General features: G+C 49.8%; 1 protein-coding gene across 3 annotated transcripts in view; it reads right to left on the reverse strand.

Annotated features, from left to right (window-relative positions):
* Window positions 1-15,798, reverse strand: part of tsc1b (TSC complex subunit 1b) — a 24,217-nt gene extending 8,419 nt beyond the window's left edge. For 2 of the 3 annotated variants that reach the window (XM_036528782.1, XM_036528779.1), the window contains exons 1-16: window positions 15,721-15,776; window positions 13,046-13,176; window positions 11,294-11,539; window positions 10,334-10,437; window positions 9,073-9,225; window positions 8,535-8,679; window positions 8,033-8,187; window positions 7,766-7,839; window positions 7,465-7,643; window positions 6,719-6,831; window positions 4,418-4,589; window positions 3,952-4,070; window positions 3,627-3,723; window positions 2,551-2,652; window positions 1,788-2,334; window positions 853-896 (exon numbers count right to left, since the gene is read on the reverse strand). In XM_036528782.1, the coding sequence (XP_036384675.1) occupies window positions 853-896; window positions 1,788-2,334; window positions 2,551-2,652; window positions 3,627-3,723; window positions 3,952-4,070; window positions 4,418-4,589; window positions 6,719-6,831; window positions 7,465-7,643; window positions 7,766-7,839; window positions 8,033-8,187; window positions 8,535-8,679; window positions 9,073-9,225; window positions 10,334-10,437; window positions 11,294-11,402 (2,113 nt within the window). In that variant the 5' untranslated portion in view covers window positions 11,403-11,539; window positions 13,046-13,176; window positions 15,721-15,776. Of the gene's footprint in view, window positions 1-852; window positions 897-1,787; window positions 2,335-2,550; window positions 2,653-3,626; window positions 3,724-3,951; window positions 4,071-4,417; window positions 4,590-6,718; window positions 6,832-7,464; window positions 7,644-7,765; window positions 7,840-8,032; window positions 8,188-8,534; window positions 8,680-9,072; window positions 9,226-10,333; window positions 10,438-11,293; window positions 11,540-13,045; window positions 13,177-15,720 lie in introns of all 3 variants that reach the window. The other variant, XM_036528780.1, reaches the window with a different exon arrangement.
* Window positions 15,799-16,201: the final 403 nt, after the last annotated feature.

The following is a 16,201-nucleotide window of genomic DNA, read 5'->3' on the forward strand; positions in this document are numbered from 1 at the left end:
CAGGGAGTCCATTTCACACCATCAGGAATACATGCACTTGTATAACTTACATAACTTGCGTAATTCTATTCAGTTCGTTTTGAACTTATCCAGAGCTGCAACTCGGCAGCCTGGACATGCAAATCTTTTTATCCTTTGTATGCTGCTGGATATTGTTAAAGAAAGCTTACTCCACCGGGGGGAAAATTCACCCGATTAAAATGGATTTCAGCAGCTTCCTAAATTTCTCCTGCGTTTTGGAAGATTCTCATTCAAATTCCAAATGCTTAACAGAAAAGCAGAGCTCTGGAGATCAAACTCCATGTTCAGGATTATAACAAATTTATCTACTAGAATAAATACAGATTGATACTCAATAAGTGTGTCTCTATTCACGTAACATACATATACACAAACAATTTACATATGCACACACACACAAATCACAATGCATAAATTAACAGGCTAAACGAGCTAAATAAATAATTCTCAGCTGACCCCATAAACTATACTGACCAACTGCCACTGTATTTCTCCAGTGGGAATTTTCTGCTCTTCATCAAGACAGTCAAAATAAAAAATATGAAAAAGTAGCGATTCATGTTATTCTCTGTATGGTATACACACACGTGTTACCAGTATAACTAATTATGTACAAAACTCACTTCAAAAATCTGCATCTTTTCTATGCAATTTAAGAAAGACAACTCTGAATTCCATGCTTTGGCTGCAGTGGCATATGATTCCAGACAGCACCAGCGAATGATTCCTAAAATACATATGTTACACGCAAGTGTCCAGTATATGTATGCAGAACATTCACGAGGCCCTTTCTCCCTGTCAGTAGCTGCGCTTTAAAGCCCTGCTGTTTACCTCCAAAGTGTGTCCAGTCAGCCGACTTGCTTGGCAAAGGTAATCTGTAAGAGAGCAAACACATGGGAAGTTCAGCTGAGGTCTGGGAGACACGTGCAACAATGGGACAGACCAAACGCACGCCCCCCCCCCCCCCCCCCCCCCCCGCACCGCCATCCAGATGGTTCAGTCCGGGGCCTGGTGAAAAGGAGTCCCAGCAGCTGACACACCTCCCTCCGCGTGCTCCCCCCCACCACACCCCCACACCCCCCCGTCTTATTCGATTACCTCCCTAAAGCGAATCACGCACGGCACTCCGGCCTGGCTGGAAAACACGGTGGGAAAAGGAGGGGGGAAAACGGAGGGAGCAAAGGAAGCGATTGTCCCGGACGGAGCGCTGACACCGCCAACACCGCCGCCTCCGTTGTTTTTACGGCCGGGCCGGCGGCGGGCGTGGGAGGGGCCCGCACAATGCCTGCGGTTGTTCCAAAAAGCTGCGAGCAATCCACACAGGCATGCCTGTGAACAGCCCTGGCCCCCAGCCCCGGCCGGGCCTGGCCCCCGTCCCACTGCCACGCACCGAGCCTTCCCAAACCGGAGTCCCAGACACGAACGGGACTCTCACAACCAAACCCAACAACCTAACTCTCCCATCTCATATAACTACCACCGCTAACCATAACAATGCTAATATTAATCATCACCACGTAAACCACTCAGTTTGAACGCAGAGAAGTGCGTGTGAAAAGCATGTCATCCCCCTTGCACAAACATGCACACTGCTCACAAATCCAGCTAAACGCCTCACTGGTGAAAATAAAGTCTGTTACGTTTACAGATGCTGAAAACACTGCGGCGTCTGTGCCTCTGGTGGGATACCCTGCCAGAATGGGTGTATCAGTGGAGAGGCTTTTCCTCGTTAAGCGGGCTGTGGTTCTTTTCCGGTGGTGCCTCACCTCTTCAGCACTTTGTGGTGCAGGTCGCTCCCCTGCTGAATGAGGCGATCCAGCACCTCCAGGGGGGACATGGACGCCGCCCCCTCCCGCTCCGCATCCAGCTCCGCCTCCCTGTCCTCCACCAATCGCAGCTCCTCCCTGACCTTCCGCACCGCCTCGGCGGTCCTGCGGCCCACGAACAGGGTGGCGGCCTTGGGCAGCGCCAGGTCGAACAGGCAGTCGTAGGGCAGCGCGGGGGCCTTGCAGGGGCTCGGGGAGAAGAGGCCGAACTTGCCCAGCACGGCGCCCCCCTCCTCCTCGGCCGCGGTGGGGCTGCGGGGGTACCGCTCCGTCGCCGGGTAGTCAATGGGGGTGAACACCCCCCCCGGCAGCCCCTCCGCTTTGTCGGGCGTGGATGCCGCGTTGTGGGGGTCTCGGGCGGGCGACGGCTTCTCCTGGTTGCCTGTCAGGGTCTCGGTGGTGCGGTAGAAGGGCGAGTCGAACCCCCGCTGGACGGAGGGCTCCAGCTTGTCCTCGGTGATCTTCCGCAGCTCCTCTGCGAGGGCGTCTGGGGGAATCGGGGATGAGGGGGGCCGTCAGACAGCTGCACTACCACTGCTCGCCACCAGAGGGGCGGCACTATAACGCCTCAGAATAAAGAAGGTGCATATTGGTGAGGCGAGAACATATTTTTGTCTATTGCTATGACCAATCTCAGCAGGCACATGGCCCCTTCAGATGTCCCCATAGCACCCCTGTGCCCCCCTCCCGCCCCCACCCTCACCCTCTCGCTCCGTCTCTGTCCTCTGTTGCAGCTCCAGCTCCTGCTCTTTGATGTAGACCGACAGCTCCGTCAGGGTCATGGTCACATTCTCACAGATGATACCTGATTGGAGGAGTAAGGTAAGAGTAGGGGAGGGGAAAGCACCCCATTGGTCAGCACTGATGCGTCACCCGAGCAACGTCATTCTAGCATCTTAATTAATGAACCAGATGTCACATTTGGAGCATGAAAGTTCCCCAGAGATATTTCACTTCAAAAATCATCACTAATTCATCCCAGTAGTATTATTTTACATTTTTACTCCAAATTACACTTAAAGTTTCCTGGGACAATTCAAGAAGTGTGAGAGAAAGAAATTCCCAGAAAAACATTTGTTTGGACATATCGGCTAAATACATAACAAACAGATGACGTTTCATAACGATGAAATATTCAGGCTTTGCATGTCTGATCAAACACTTTCCCTGGGTTTGTTTTCCACTGTAATGTTCTCTGTTGCTGGGAGTCTCTCTGTAACACACTCAGTTGCTGGGAGTATGTCTCTGTAACACACTCAGTTGCTGGGAGTATCTGTCTCTGTAACACACTCAGTTGCTGGGAGTATGTCTCTGTAACACACTCAGTTGCTGGGAGTATCTGTCTCTGTAACACACTCAGTTGCTGGGAGTATGTCTCTGTAACACACTCAGTTGCTGGGAGTATCTGTCTCTGTAACACACTCAGTTGCTGGGAGTATGTCTCTGTAACACACTCAGTTGCTGGGAGTATCTGTCTCTGTAACACACTCAGTTGCTGGGAGTATGTCTCTGTAACACACTCAGCTGCTGGGAGTATCTGTCTCTGTAACACACTCAGCTGCTGGGAGTATCTGTCTCTGTAACACACTCAGCTGCTGGGAGTATCTGTCTCTGTAACACACTCAGCTGCTGGGAGTATCTGTCTCTGTAACACACTCAGCTACTGGGAGTATCTCTCTCTGTAACACACTCAGCTGCTGGGAGTATCTCTCTGTAACACGCTCAGCTACTGGGAATCTCTCTATAATGAGCTTCACTGTAACTGGCTTCACTGCTCACCTCTGTTGTTGGCCTCCACACTGCTGCCTTTCTCTAGCTCTCTGATTGGCTCCTGTCTCACCAGGCAAGGCTTGGAGGACTCTGCAGGTCTGCCATCCTGCAACGCAAACCCTGGCATCAGTGTGCTGCTGCTAAACTGAGAAGCTGATAAACCACCAAGCACACTCAACATTACACACAAATGCATGCACATGAACATACACACACACACACACACACACACACACACACACACACAAACACAGAAACAATACCGACGGGACATGTAAAAACTCCCTTACACACACAGAGAAACACACACGGCCACGCCCAGTGACGCTGGTACCTTGCGAGGGGGGCTGGCGGTGTTGGAGGGGAGGGAGATGTGCACAAACTCTTCAGAGAGGGTGGGGTGGGGGGACGAGGCCGCCGGGGTGCTGGAGGAAGGCGTCCCTTTCCCTCCCGCTGCCAAAGGAACACAGAAAATAAAGTTAAGCTCCACTCCTACAGTACCCACACACACACACTGTCTCTCACACACACACACCACTAAGCTCCTGCAGTAACCCCACATGCGCGCACACACACACACACCACTAAGCTCCTGCAGTAACCCCACACACACACACACACACACACACACACACACACACACACACACACACACACCACAAGCTCCTGTAATAACCACACACACAGGCTCAGTGAGTGAGAATATTGTGGGGAAAAAAGCAAGTAGTGCTACCAGCACTCGGCCGATCGAGGCGGGGTTTGGGGCACAGGGCGCGGGGCGACCCACGGCTCTGGCTCACCGGGTGTGCTGTGGACGCGGCCGGGAAAGTGAGAGGCACTCTGGGATAGCTCGGGGGCGTTGGTGGGCGAGATGCCCCGCGAGGAGGGGGGCGTGTTCATGCCGCAGACGAAGGAGGGGCTCCAGACAGGATCCTTCCCCCCGCCGGAGGAGCTGAGGTCAAAGGTCAGGGCCTGTGGGCAAGATGGAGCAGACGTACAGTGAGACAGAGAGAGAGAGAGAGAGAGAGAGAGAGAGAGAGAGGGAGAAAGAGAGAGCGACCGTGAGAGAGAGAGAGAGAGAGAGAGAGAGAGAGGGAGAAAGAGAGAGCGACCGTGAGAGAGAGAGACAGAGACAGAGAGATAGAGAGAGAGAGAGAGGGAGAGAGGGAGAGAGGGAGAGACAGACAGACAGAGAGCGAGAGAGAGAGAGAGAGAGAGAGAGAGAGAGAGAGAGAGAGGGGCCATGGGGCCATTCAGTCCTGCTCCTGCATATGCACAGTGGCCTGCTTTCCCATCAGCCCCTCTGCCAGCCTGATCGTACCAACCGCCCCCCCCGTTTCACCCGCTCCCCTTCCCGGCTCTGAGAGGGGCGGCGGCCTGAGGAGAGCCAGGCGGAGGTCACCCAGGACAGAGCCGAGCTGAGCTGGCTCTCCTCTCCATGACTGCCACCCGCACGCAGGGCAGCTACCACAGCCTGGATATGTGCTGAAGCGTTCGGCCTGAGGAAGGTCATTCACGGACGATGCATTCTGGAGACCCCTGCAAATGGGGACATCTGACTGGTAAGCAAAGGGAAGCTTTATTCCTGACACAAACACGACCACCTTTTCCATATTAAATGTAATACTGCAATAAACTACCGATTAAAACGTACGTTTGCATTTTTCATAACTGTAAGAGTGTTGCTTGGAGAAGTGTCCTGCAGACCGGGAAAAGGCAGGAGAAGGGCCAGTCTACTGCAGCGGTCTCCCAATCTCACCAACACTAATACTGTAGTCACGCTTCTGCGGTAGTATACTGTAGTAATACACCGTAGCAGCATTTCCGTAGACCTGTCTGTGCTCCTCCTCCTCTCTGCGCTCGGATGGACATAAAAACCCGCCTGCCGTTTCCCACTGTTTTCCCACTCACTTCCTCTGACAGACAATTAAAAGCTTTGAAAAAACGGAAAAGAGTCACAAGTTTCAGCTAAATAAACAGGCTCTGGAGAGCGTATGACTGGGACGCGGGTGCAACCGTACCCCCCCGGGACGGTCCCGAGGGTGACCCCAGGAAACCTCTCAGGGGCTGAGGAGGACGACGGGACCCCACGGGAAAAGGGGGGGGGGGGGGGGGGGGAGGAGTGAGGGAGACAAAGGGGGTGAGCGAGCGCGTCAGCCCCATCGCCAGGCAACCCGCGTCAGGGTGGCGTGTTGTTCTGCAGGCAGAGGCAGCAGCGGCGGCAGCACGCCCACCCGAGATGACTCAGCTCCTCTCCTCCTCTCTCCTCCTCTCTCCCCTCCAGCAGCCCAGGCTGTGCAACACAAGGAGCCTATTCAGGCCTCTCACACATGGGGGGGGGGGGGGGTTAGGATTGGGTGATTTACTAATAAAGCAGCCCCCCCCCCCCCCCCACTCCATCATGCATAAACAACCCTCCGGAAGAGCACCAGTGGAGGGGTAAACAAACAGAAGCATGTTTACCAGGCGCGGGGTGCGGGAGCAGGGGGGGCGCTGAATTGGGGACCTCGGTGTACCTCGTTTTTGTTGGTTCCCCCTCCTCCTTCCTTTGTGGACGCTAAGCAGTCTTTTTTTAGCCGAATGCCAGGCTGAATGGAGGCACGCAGTTGTTTTTGCGGTGTGTGTTTGCTGGTGAGGTTAACTCAAGTTTAGGAGTGCCAAGATTTCGTTAAAGGGACTCCACCTGCATACTCCAACACAGGCTGCGACACTGAAAGCAGCTCAACGGGAATCCGTCAGTATGACACCACCGCTCGCATGGGACTACACACTGCGCAGAACCTTACCCTCCTAAATCATAAAGCAAATAAAGCACTGGGGCAAGAGAAAACAAAAAACACCTGATTCACTGTCACATCAACACAGTGTGAAATCTGTATCCACATTATCAGACAATGCATTTTCAGTAAAAATGAGAACTGAGATTGATGTACCCCTAAGGAAGATGATGATGTAAGACCGTGGCTTCATGAGCCCCTTACCGATTTGTACCAGTCATAATGTTTTGCTTTGGAGATCAAAGCGTTCCCATTGGTTCATGAGTCAGTGATTGACAGCACTCCCCGTGACGGGGCGGAGGGCGCGGGGGTGCGGGGGCTTACCTGGCGCTGGGAGGTCTGGGGGCTGCGGTGGGGGGGCTGTGTCCCTGAGAGCGGGGGCGGGGGCAGGGGCAGCGGCTGGCGTGGCGTGTAGAACGGCGTGGAGGAGGAGCTTCCTGTAGAAGACCAGAAAAGAGGAGCCCAACTGCACGTTACAGACACGCTCACAAGCACCAGCACCATAACCTCCCCATAATCTCCCCCTCTCGGCCAGGCACGGTCCCCATAGCAACCCATCACCCTGACATCACACAGCGCCCAGGACTGGGCTCTTCTGCCGTGAGGGAAAAGGGATGTGTGGTACGGTTTTTGAGTAAGGTTTTAATGGGCCCTGAACAGATCTCATTAGCACGGCCCCTCATGACCTTGTGCCGCGGTCAGACTGCGGTCAGACAGTCCGACATCGATCTGAAGCAGAAAAAAAAAAACATCACAGAATTGAGATTGTAAAAAAACATGATTAACCTCATCTACTCAGTTCCGAAGGGTTCTGCAACAGCACTGTTTTCCGAGAAGACCTTTCCGTCAGCCGCAACTCAGAAAGAACAGTTTGGCTTTGCAGGAGAATAAATCATTCATCACTCGATTCCACTTTCTGCCTGTCAATAAGCTCTTAAACTTCCCAAGCACCTTCACTGCACCAATCGACCAAATCAATCAGGTGAAGCTTTCTGAAATGGCCGAACCGATGTGAATCACCATATGACCTCCTGTCGGCCAATCAGAGAAGGGGACGGTTAGGCACTGACCGTAGCTGCTGTGGAAGTCGGTGTAGGGGCTGGCAGCGCACTCCAGGGGGCGGAGCTGCAGGTGGGCGGAGTAGTGCTCGGGCATGCTGGAGTAGCCCTCCTCACAGGATGCCTCCTTGGGGTCGAGTGACACTTTGGCACATTCGATGACGATGTCGTGGATCTCAAACTTCTTCCACCTGCGGTGAGGGGAGGAGAAGACAAGCCTTCCAGCTCAGACTGCTGTCCAGGGCTTCAAGGGTTTTCATGGGTTGGGGTTGTGGGGGTAAGGGGGTGTCTGGGGGGGGGAGGTCCGACTTGCCTGGTGGGGTCCAGCTCATGGTCCTTGGTTCCAGTCACTAATTCCGGGTGAATCCGCACGTGCTCCAGCATAGGCTGAAAAAGACAGACACACAAGAGCGATTTCACTCCGCACGCCAGACAAAGAAAGCATGCACCTGAATACACGGTGAACGCAAGATGATGACCACCTGTCTTCCCGAGACGACAACATCCTGGGTATCGATATCCTACTTCCTTCCGTTTCCAGAGCCCTTGTGAGAGGGTCGCCACGGGACGCCACGCTTACCTTGACCACCTCCTCGAAGGTGCTCATGTTCTCCTTCATGCTGTAGTGGGAGCGCAGGTAGGAGACGAAGTTGCAGGGGTACATGCCGTAGAGCCGGTGGAAGAGCGAGTACACGCTGGCGTGCAGGTGGATCAGGTACACCTCCGACACTTGACCTGGCCACATAAATCCACAAACACCCATCAGCATTGCAGACTCACACTTCCCCCACAACAGCCAATCAGGCTCTTCTAAAAGTGACCTCTTGACCAATAGGAGGGGAAAACAGACTCGATCAGATCCCCCATTTCCTGCATCACTGATACCTCGGCTCGGAGGGCTGACCAGTACAGATACATTCGTATGGCAGCCTTTAAATACAGATATTTCTCAAACAGCTTTGCAGGCAAGGCAAAGAGCATGAAAACGTATGAGGCAGTCACGGGCAGCAGAAGAAAGCACTGACACATTAAAGCAGCAGGTTACAGAAACGCAGCCACACCATCCCGCCCAGGTGGCTCACCTGGGTGTTTCAGGTTCCAGGCGGCCAGGCGGCCGAAGATGTCGAAGAACTCGTACAGGTGCTGCTTGCCGGCCTGAGGGATCATGGGTAGCAGGATGATCAACACCAGGACTCCAGTTATGAGCACCACGACGTCTGTGTCCGTCTGTAAAGAAGGGGGGTGGGGTGGGGGGGAGGTCAGACAGACAGACAGACAGGCAGGCAAACAACTCACTGAAGGGAGGATTGGCAGTGTAGCGTGTTGGTAAGGAGCAGTGCTCAGAAATGAGAGGCTGCTGGTTTGATTCCCAGCTGGGGAACTGTTGCTGTACCCCTGGGCAAGGTACTTAACCCAGAACTGCCTCAGTAAATATTCAACTATATAAACAGACAACATGAAGATTATAACCTATGTAAGTCGCTCTGGATAAGAGCGACTGCTAAATGACAGTATTTTAACGTAACGTAATGTGAAGGGGTTTGAGTGGAAACACAGCCCCGTGAAGTAAGTTGGGGGAAGAGGTGCAAGAGGCATTGGGTGGGGGGGGGGGGGGCATACCTTGAGGCATTTGAGCAGCGAGAGGAGCAGGGGGAAGCGGGCGATCTTGTGGATCCAGGAGGGCTGCTTGCGGACAACGTGACCCAGCAGGGTGAGAGTGGGCAGCCGGCTGGCCTGTCTGACCATGCACTCGTTCAGCTTATCCAGGAGGTGCTGTTTCGGGTGGGGGGGGGGCAGAAACACATCATTCAACAGGGGGCTGGATCACGGCAGTCACTTTATATAAGACGGTGACATTGCACCTCACATGGTCTGACCTACCATCCATCGATGTTCTGAATGACCAAGACTACAGCCTGGGTTCAAGCATCCGTCATTAACTGCGACTAAATGCAAGTGTTAGATTTCCTCTTCCCAAAAACAATCAAAGACAAACAACAAAACCTAGTTTTCTGTTTGTACAAATAACACTTGCATTCACTTTGACAATCAAAGTTAAGGGCTGTATTTCAGCACAAATTTATGTTTATTATGCATTTTCACAACAAACCATCTGGAATATGTGCTGTGGTGGCTTGGTTCTGACATTGTACAGCATCACACATGAACTGGCATTTAAATGTATATAATCTGGTAAGAGGGGCTTGGTTACAGGGCTTCACACACATGCACCTCTCAGATTGCCAGTATGAATCTCAGAGACACACAAACGAGCCAGGAGGCGGGGCACCAGCTGTCCGTCATCTCTCAGGGCCTTTGTGAGCTCACTGTAACAGACACCACTGCTCTACCCCTGCCTGGCAGTGAGGGTTCATTAACACACAGTGTGTAATTGTGCATCCACACCCCCGATGCCTCCCCTGCTCCCTACAACGGTTCCTAAACAACAGGAAATGTCAAGCTGCGCACATTAAACTGTCACACAACACAGCTGCTATTGTCGCTAAGGAGAACATTTAAGTTTTTTCTTTTTTTTTTTTTTTTTTAAAAAGTGCAGGCACAAAACCCGTCACATCAAAACTACAGAGTGCATCCTATTTCTCACCCCACAGGAAAGGTGGTGTGGACAAAGACGAATGAAGAGAGCGAGAGGGGGTGAACACAGAAGGGACAGGAGGTCTGTTAAGGAGACACTCTGCTCTCCGGGACCTCAGTGCAGCAGTTTTGGCCATCCGGGCACCCATACAGATCCATATTCCCCCTAGGTTGCCTGACCCAGGAGATACGGACTGGTGGGGTCCATGAAAACCCTTGAAAGCACATGTGGAGGCGTGGCTTTGGAGAGGGGGGTGGGGATTGGCTGCTGCCTGGTGTCACTCACCTTGTCGTGGGGCTCCCTCACGGAGGTTAGGATTTGCATGGCCTCGGTGGAGTTGGTCTCCAGGTAATAATCCACCAGACTGTTCAGCAGCACAGAGCCGCGCTCTACCCCATAAACACGTGAGAGCGAAAGACACACACACACACACACACACACACACAGACAGACACACATGGAGGAAGACACACAAGAAGAGACACAGACATCCATATGCACACACACAAAAACACACACAGAGACACACACAGGAAGAGAAACAGCCACACACACATTACAACAAAATCTATTTCCTCATTTCAGGTAAGTTATTAAAAACAACTGGTCAACAATTGAACCAAACATATTTCTTAAGAGGGCCTTTATACTGGCCTCTGTGATACACTGCCACTGAGATATCACAGACTGCAGTACAGCTGCCACCTGAACTGAATACAGACCAGATGGGTCTCTGCCAAATTCAACAAGGTAGTGGGTTGGGCTGCTTGCACAAGTTCAGGTGAAGAGTGGAGGGTGAAGCCCTGGTTGGTGTCATGGTGAGCAGAGTTTAGGAGCAAACTACTTCTGGGCGGAATACTGCCCTTTATAACCGAGTCAAGGACAGGGTTGAACAGGGCTTGTGTACAGGGCTCTGTGCTGAAGCAAAGGTTAACTGGGTTTGTACGTACAGCTCTGTGGTGAAGCAAAGGTTAACTGGGTTTATACACATGGCTCTGTGCTGAAGCAAAGTTAAACAGGGCCTGTACCTACAGCTCTGTGCTGAAGCAAAGGTTAACTGGGTTTGTACGTACAGCTCTGTGCTGAAGCAAAGGTTAACTGGGTTTGTACGTACAGCTCTGTGGTGAAGCAAAGTTAAACAGGGTTTGCATACAGGGCTCTTTGTGCTGCAGCAAAGTTTAACTGGGTCTGTGAACACGGCTTTACCCTGAAGCACAGCTGAAGAGAGTTTAAGAGAGCCCTGACCTGTGCTGAGCTGCTCATTAATGAGAGCCTTGATCTCATCCAGCTGGCGCAGGTCCGAGGATTCGAGGAGTGGGAGGAGTTCCCCCACGTTGGGCTGCTCCCGAGCCATGGAGTCGAGGGGCGTCTGTCCCAGGCTCAGGGGCCGGGGAGGGGGGAGGAGGGGGGGTCACTTTCGTCACTCTCACAGCTTGCTGCCCTGCCGGGGGGGGTCCCAGGGCCACCCGCCTGTACAGTCTCCAGGCACCGCTGGGGGGGGGCACGACAGAGAGGAAGTTGCAGTTGTAAAACAGGTTCCACACTCAAGGTTACATCGCATTTTAGAATGGGGCTGCACAGACCTGCAGGAATTCACTGACATCACCCCCACTCCTACCCCCGAAATTTGTGAACAGCACACTTCGAAGTTCATTACAGTGACTGTTTTGAACTGAAGTTACACAAAGGAAGTGACATTCAGCCCATTACCGGGAGAATAAATCAGAGGCACACACGTTAATAGCTAATCTCTACAACTCAAAACCACACTGCAAGGCACCTTCTCTACATACCCATACATTACCTGTGTGGACACCCACATTTTCAAAACCTTTCAATCTATTTAGCCCCGCTGTTTATGCATAAGGCCAGCTGATGCTCCAGGTGAGCACATTTTGTGCAGTTCTTATTTAATATCCATACTGAATTTAACTCGAACACTACTAGCCAATGGCTATTGCATGGCTGCAAAATCTCCCTTGTTCTTGTCCTAAGTATGCAGTCTCTGAGATGCAGACCTAGCCATTAGGTCCTCACCACTCAAGGTCCTCCCATGGAGGAGAGCAATTACAATAAGCTAGTTATCTAATGTTAGCTTACTAGCTCTTAAAAGCATGAGATAATCAGTATCTAAATACCAAATGTTATCTAGCTGGCCTCTAAGCCAACAGTTTGCTAGGTGAACATAAGCCACCTACTTACATATTGCAAATGAAAAATGATCATTTAAAAACGTAAGTAGATATTAGAGTTTACAGTTTTAAAAAGAAAATAAAAATGCACTGCATAATACAATAGATTTTATCTGCAAATAAACAAACGGTGTCATTAACAAGAGGTATCTGTGCCTATAAAACACAGGGACCCATCTGGTTGTAACCCCCTACTGCTCAAAGCAGCAGTCAATACAGATAAACTCGATTGACCGGCCATAAATATCTAACAGTGTTTGTGGCCCAGGCAACTCCCACCCCAAAAATATCCTTCCGCAAACGTAATGAGAAAAACAAATATGTAATGGACATTGACCACAGCCTGTCTATCAATCATTTCACATGATGTATGCATGTATGTCATTCAAATTCTCCTTAGTACATCTTGCGATTTTAATTCAGAAAAACTTTTTTTCAAAAAAATTCAAAAAATTCAAAATTTTAATTTATAGACGAATAGAAAGCAATGAATAGAGACCTACACATTTATATAACTCGCTGTAACTGTCATGATGTAATCCAAGACCAACTGACATTAACTGCTATACTGGCATTCTGACATTACATTGTATAAAAAGGGTGCTCAACTTCTTTTAATGCCACAAAGCAGAACTTAAAAACAAGTCTTGCACCGGAGTCTTTAAAGTAACTACAGCTAAGCCTGAAACGCAGCGATGAAACGCTACACAAAATCCATTTACTGCTGACTAGCACCAACTGTACAGAATGTTACGCTGTATATTTGGTTGGCAGAAATTAGAAACCAATTGTCAGAACAACTTACAAATCTCATGCATTTGTTAACCCACTGGCAAGAGCAGATGTTTTAATGTAGGGCAGGAGGGAAAGTCCTGGTTTAAAGGTATGAAGTGCCTCACAGGGGATTAGAACCAATGGTAATCAGGTACAGAGTTCCTGCCCAGACAAAAAAGAAGAGCAAACACACAAACGCACACACATGTGCAAAACAGACATTATATCAAAGCTTCAACAGCCAATTGCTAATTTCAGAAAATACCACTTGATGGTAGTAATTTAATTTGTCACATAGCCGTTAGTCACACTGCGCTCAAACCATTTGGATCAGAATTACAATTATTAACAGTCAGGTCAAGTTTAGCAGGAGCCTAACCCTCAATCCAATTCAGGATAACCAGTGAACTCTTGAGCTTAATGCTTTTAAGTGTAAAAAATGAAGTTCACACAAAAAGTAAAGTAAATAAAAAAGATGTCTTTCTTTATATGAAAGTTATCTGCAAAATGTTCACATGCTCAGTGTCACAGATGAAAGGGCTTTAACATAAACCTTCTCCTCAAACTGGTTTTTGCAGATGCTGTAAAGTTAACTGATATAATTTGTTTGCTTAGGCAACACCCTCATCCAGAGCGACTTGCATCGCTGATATTTTAAATGTTATCCTTTCACAAAACTGTTTGCTGAAGCAAGTCGGTTCAAATACTGTACCTTGCTCTAAAGTACAACGATTCCAACCCAAAACCGTATATACTTCACTAACACTCTACACGTCACACTGATGCCCATCACCTCATCTAGTTCCTTCCTGGGCTCGAGTCTGGTCCAGTTACAGAGAAGCTCTGCCTTCTCCGCTGAAGAAAAAATACGCATCAGCACGTATTTTACAGGAAATTCCTGGGAATCAACGGCAGTTTCACCAGCTAGGTCCATCCAAGCCAGGAATCAATTTACGGGCTTTAAATCGCGTCACTGAGACAATGCGTGTGCCAGCATGAATTTGCAGCATACGCGATCTGGACGCACAGACTGTCGAAAAGTCGTGTAGCAGAGGCAGGAGTTGCACCAGCAGTAAGTGACCCACACCAGCTCCGGGAAGCTATTTAGTCTTCCTGCTAGAAATACTCTAAAAATAAAAACTATTTAATATGACCACAGCTTTAGTGTAATGTACACACTGGACATGCCGCTTCCCTGCGCAGAAGCGGTTCATAATAATGTCACACAACACGGGATGATCCCAGAGGCCACAGAAACACACGCAGGGGCCGTGCGAATCGCACTTTTGGGGTTTGTCACAACAAACAGTAAATTACACCACATCTGCACTCAGGGTTGTCCCGGGACCTAAACCAGAGTTCAGCGAGGGACCGCAGCACGATAGCTAGTTTGCTTGCTATAAAGCATTTGCCATTCAGATCTCTTCTGCAGCTGTAGGATCACTGGCCTCGCCGAAAGTACCGTGGCCTTCAGTGCGGTTCAATCACCGTCTAAAGATGAGAAGAAGTGTGATCGATCCGGTCGCGGCGCAGCTTACTTGGCTAGCCACCCCACTAGCTAGCTAGCTACAAATGATGCAACACCATGAAAGCGGCGAACGCTTGCCATTCATTTATCACTTGGCTGCACATGGAAAAACGTTGGGCTCTGATATCCAGGTACCCAGTTACCTGTTCTTAAACGGCAGAGAAGTTTTACCCCCACAGGTAGCCAGAAACACTGTAACTAGCAAGCTAAGGCTAACTTGTTGTGCTTTGCTGGCTGGGAAGCTAGCTGACTTAGCTGCCTAGCCGGACGACTTATTAGGTAGCAAGTCGGTTTTTTCCTGTTTATGGTTTGAGAAAATATCAGGATATCTGGCTTGTTAGTTAAAGAAACTGTATTGGCTTGATCTACGCTTACAGTTGAGACATTTTTATTAAACAAATGGCCGGTTGGCTAGCTAGCCAGCTGGCTGGTTAGATTCATGATACATTCAAGTCACGATTTCATGCAAGCCTCATATCAAGTAACAAAATTAGCTAGTTAGCCTGCTATCGTCAGTTGTCAAATATATGGAGAATCTTAGTTAGCCAGAGAGCTACTTGGAAGCATTTTACAAACTAGCTAACGTTAGCCAGTCACCTGTATGGCTAAAAAGCCATAGCTAACTATCCCAGCTAGCCAGTTATCTGACTAAGTCCAATGTATTATGAGCATATTAGCGAATTTACACGCTTCATTTTGCTCATTTAGCAAGCTAATTAAGTCAGTTGTGACGCCTTTAATGGTTGTTGTTTGCGCGAATCTGATTTAGCTAACGTTAACTATCTCGCTAGACTAGGTTAGCAAAAAAACCCTGTTTACTGCGCTAGCTCACTGAACGAACACTGGCGTAAACAACTCCGAGAACAATGGACAGACTTCGCTTACATCCGATTAGCAAAACAGACCAAGTTAATCTCCATTAAAAATAACATTTATCCAATATGGCTATCTAACAACGTGTGAGTTTTATTTAGTTAGCGAGCTAAAGCAATTTTTTTGCCTGCTACCCGTTTCAGTCTGCGACAACAGAAGGAAATATAAAAACTTAAAAAGTATCATTTTTGTCAGCGGTGAAAGAACGCGGCACATTCGAGTCACAGAATGTGCACTGAGGGCGTCACTGAACACGAAAGGGGTTATAACATTTTGTAATACATTAATTAAATGGACCTGTTTACCTATCAGAGTAGCTGCACTCCACAGGGCGCCGCCATCTTGGACACCTCACGCCCCCTCCCTCTGCAATCCCCTTCCGCTGCCGCACACGCAAAATAATCCCCAACCCCTCCACACTAACTTCTCCTCCACTGAAAAAAACCTTTGGAGCGCAATTGTGCTCTCACCGCGTCGATTTTAATTTATCATACGCGTTGTTTATTTGAAAATCGCACGAACAAGGCTTTCTCGGTCTCCCCATACCAATGAAAAGTCTTAATATTGTTTTTCCCCCGGTGGAGGGATGTGTTGGGAGTGAGGAGGCTTTCGCGTGACTCAGGCTGCCCGCGCAGGCGCCGAGCAGTAAATAATTTGAGGCCAAGACGTGAGAATGTGCACCGACAAACGATCTTGCACAAAAATATTGCTCGATATTGAGTGCGTTTGCTGCAAAGACATAAACAGCGCCTTTTATGTAAAGAGAAGCAAGGTTCGGTATCCCTG

This window comes from Megalops cyprinoides, chromosome 5 (assembly GCF_013368585.1).
Source record: "Megalops cyprinoides isolate fMegCyp1 chromosome 5, fMegCyp1.pri, whole genome shotgun sequence".
Lineage (NCBI taxonomy): Eukaryota > Metazoa > Chordata > Actinopteri > Elopiformes > Megalopidae > Megalops > Megalops cyprinoides.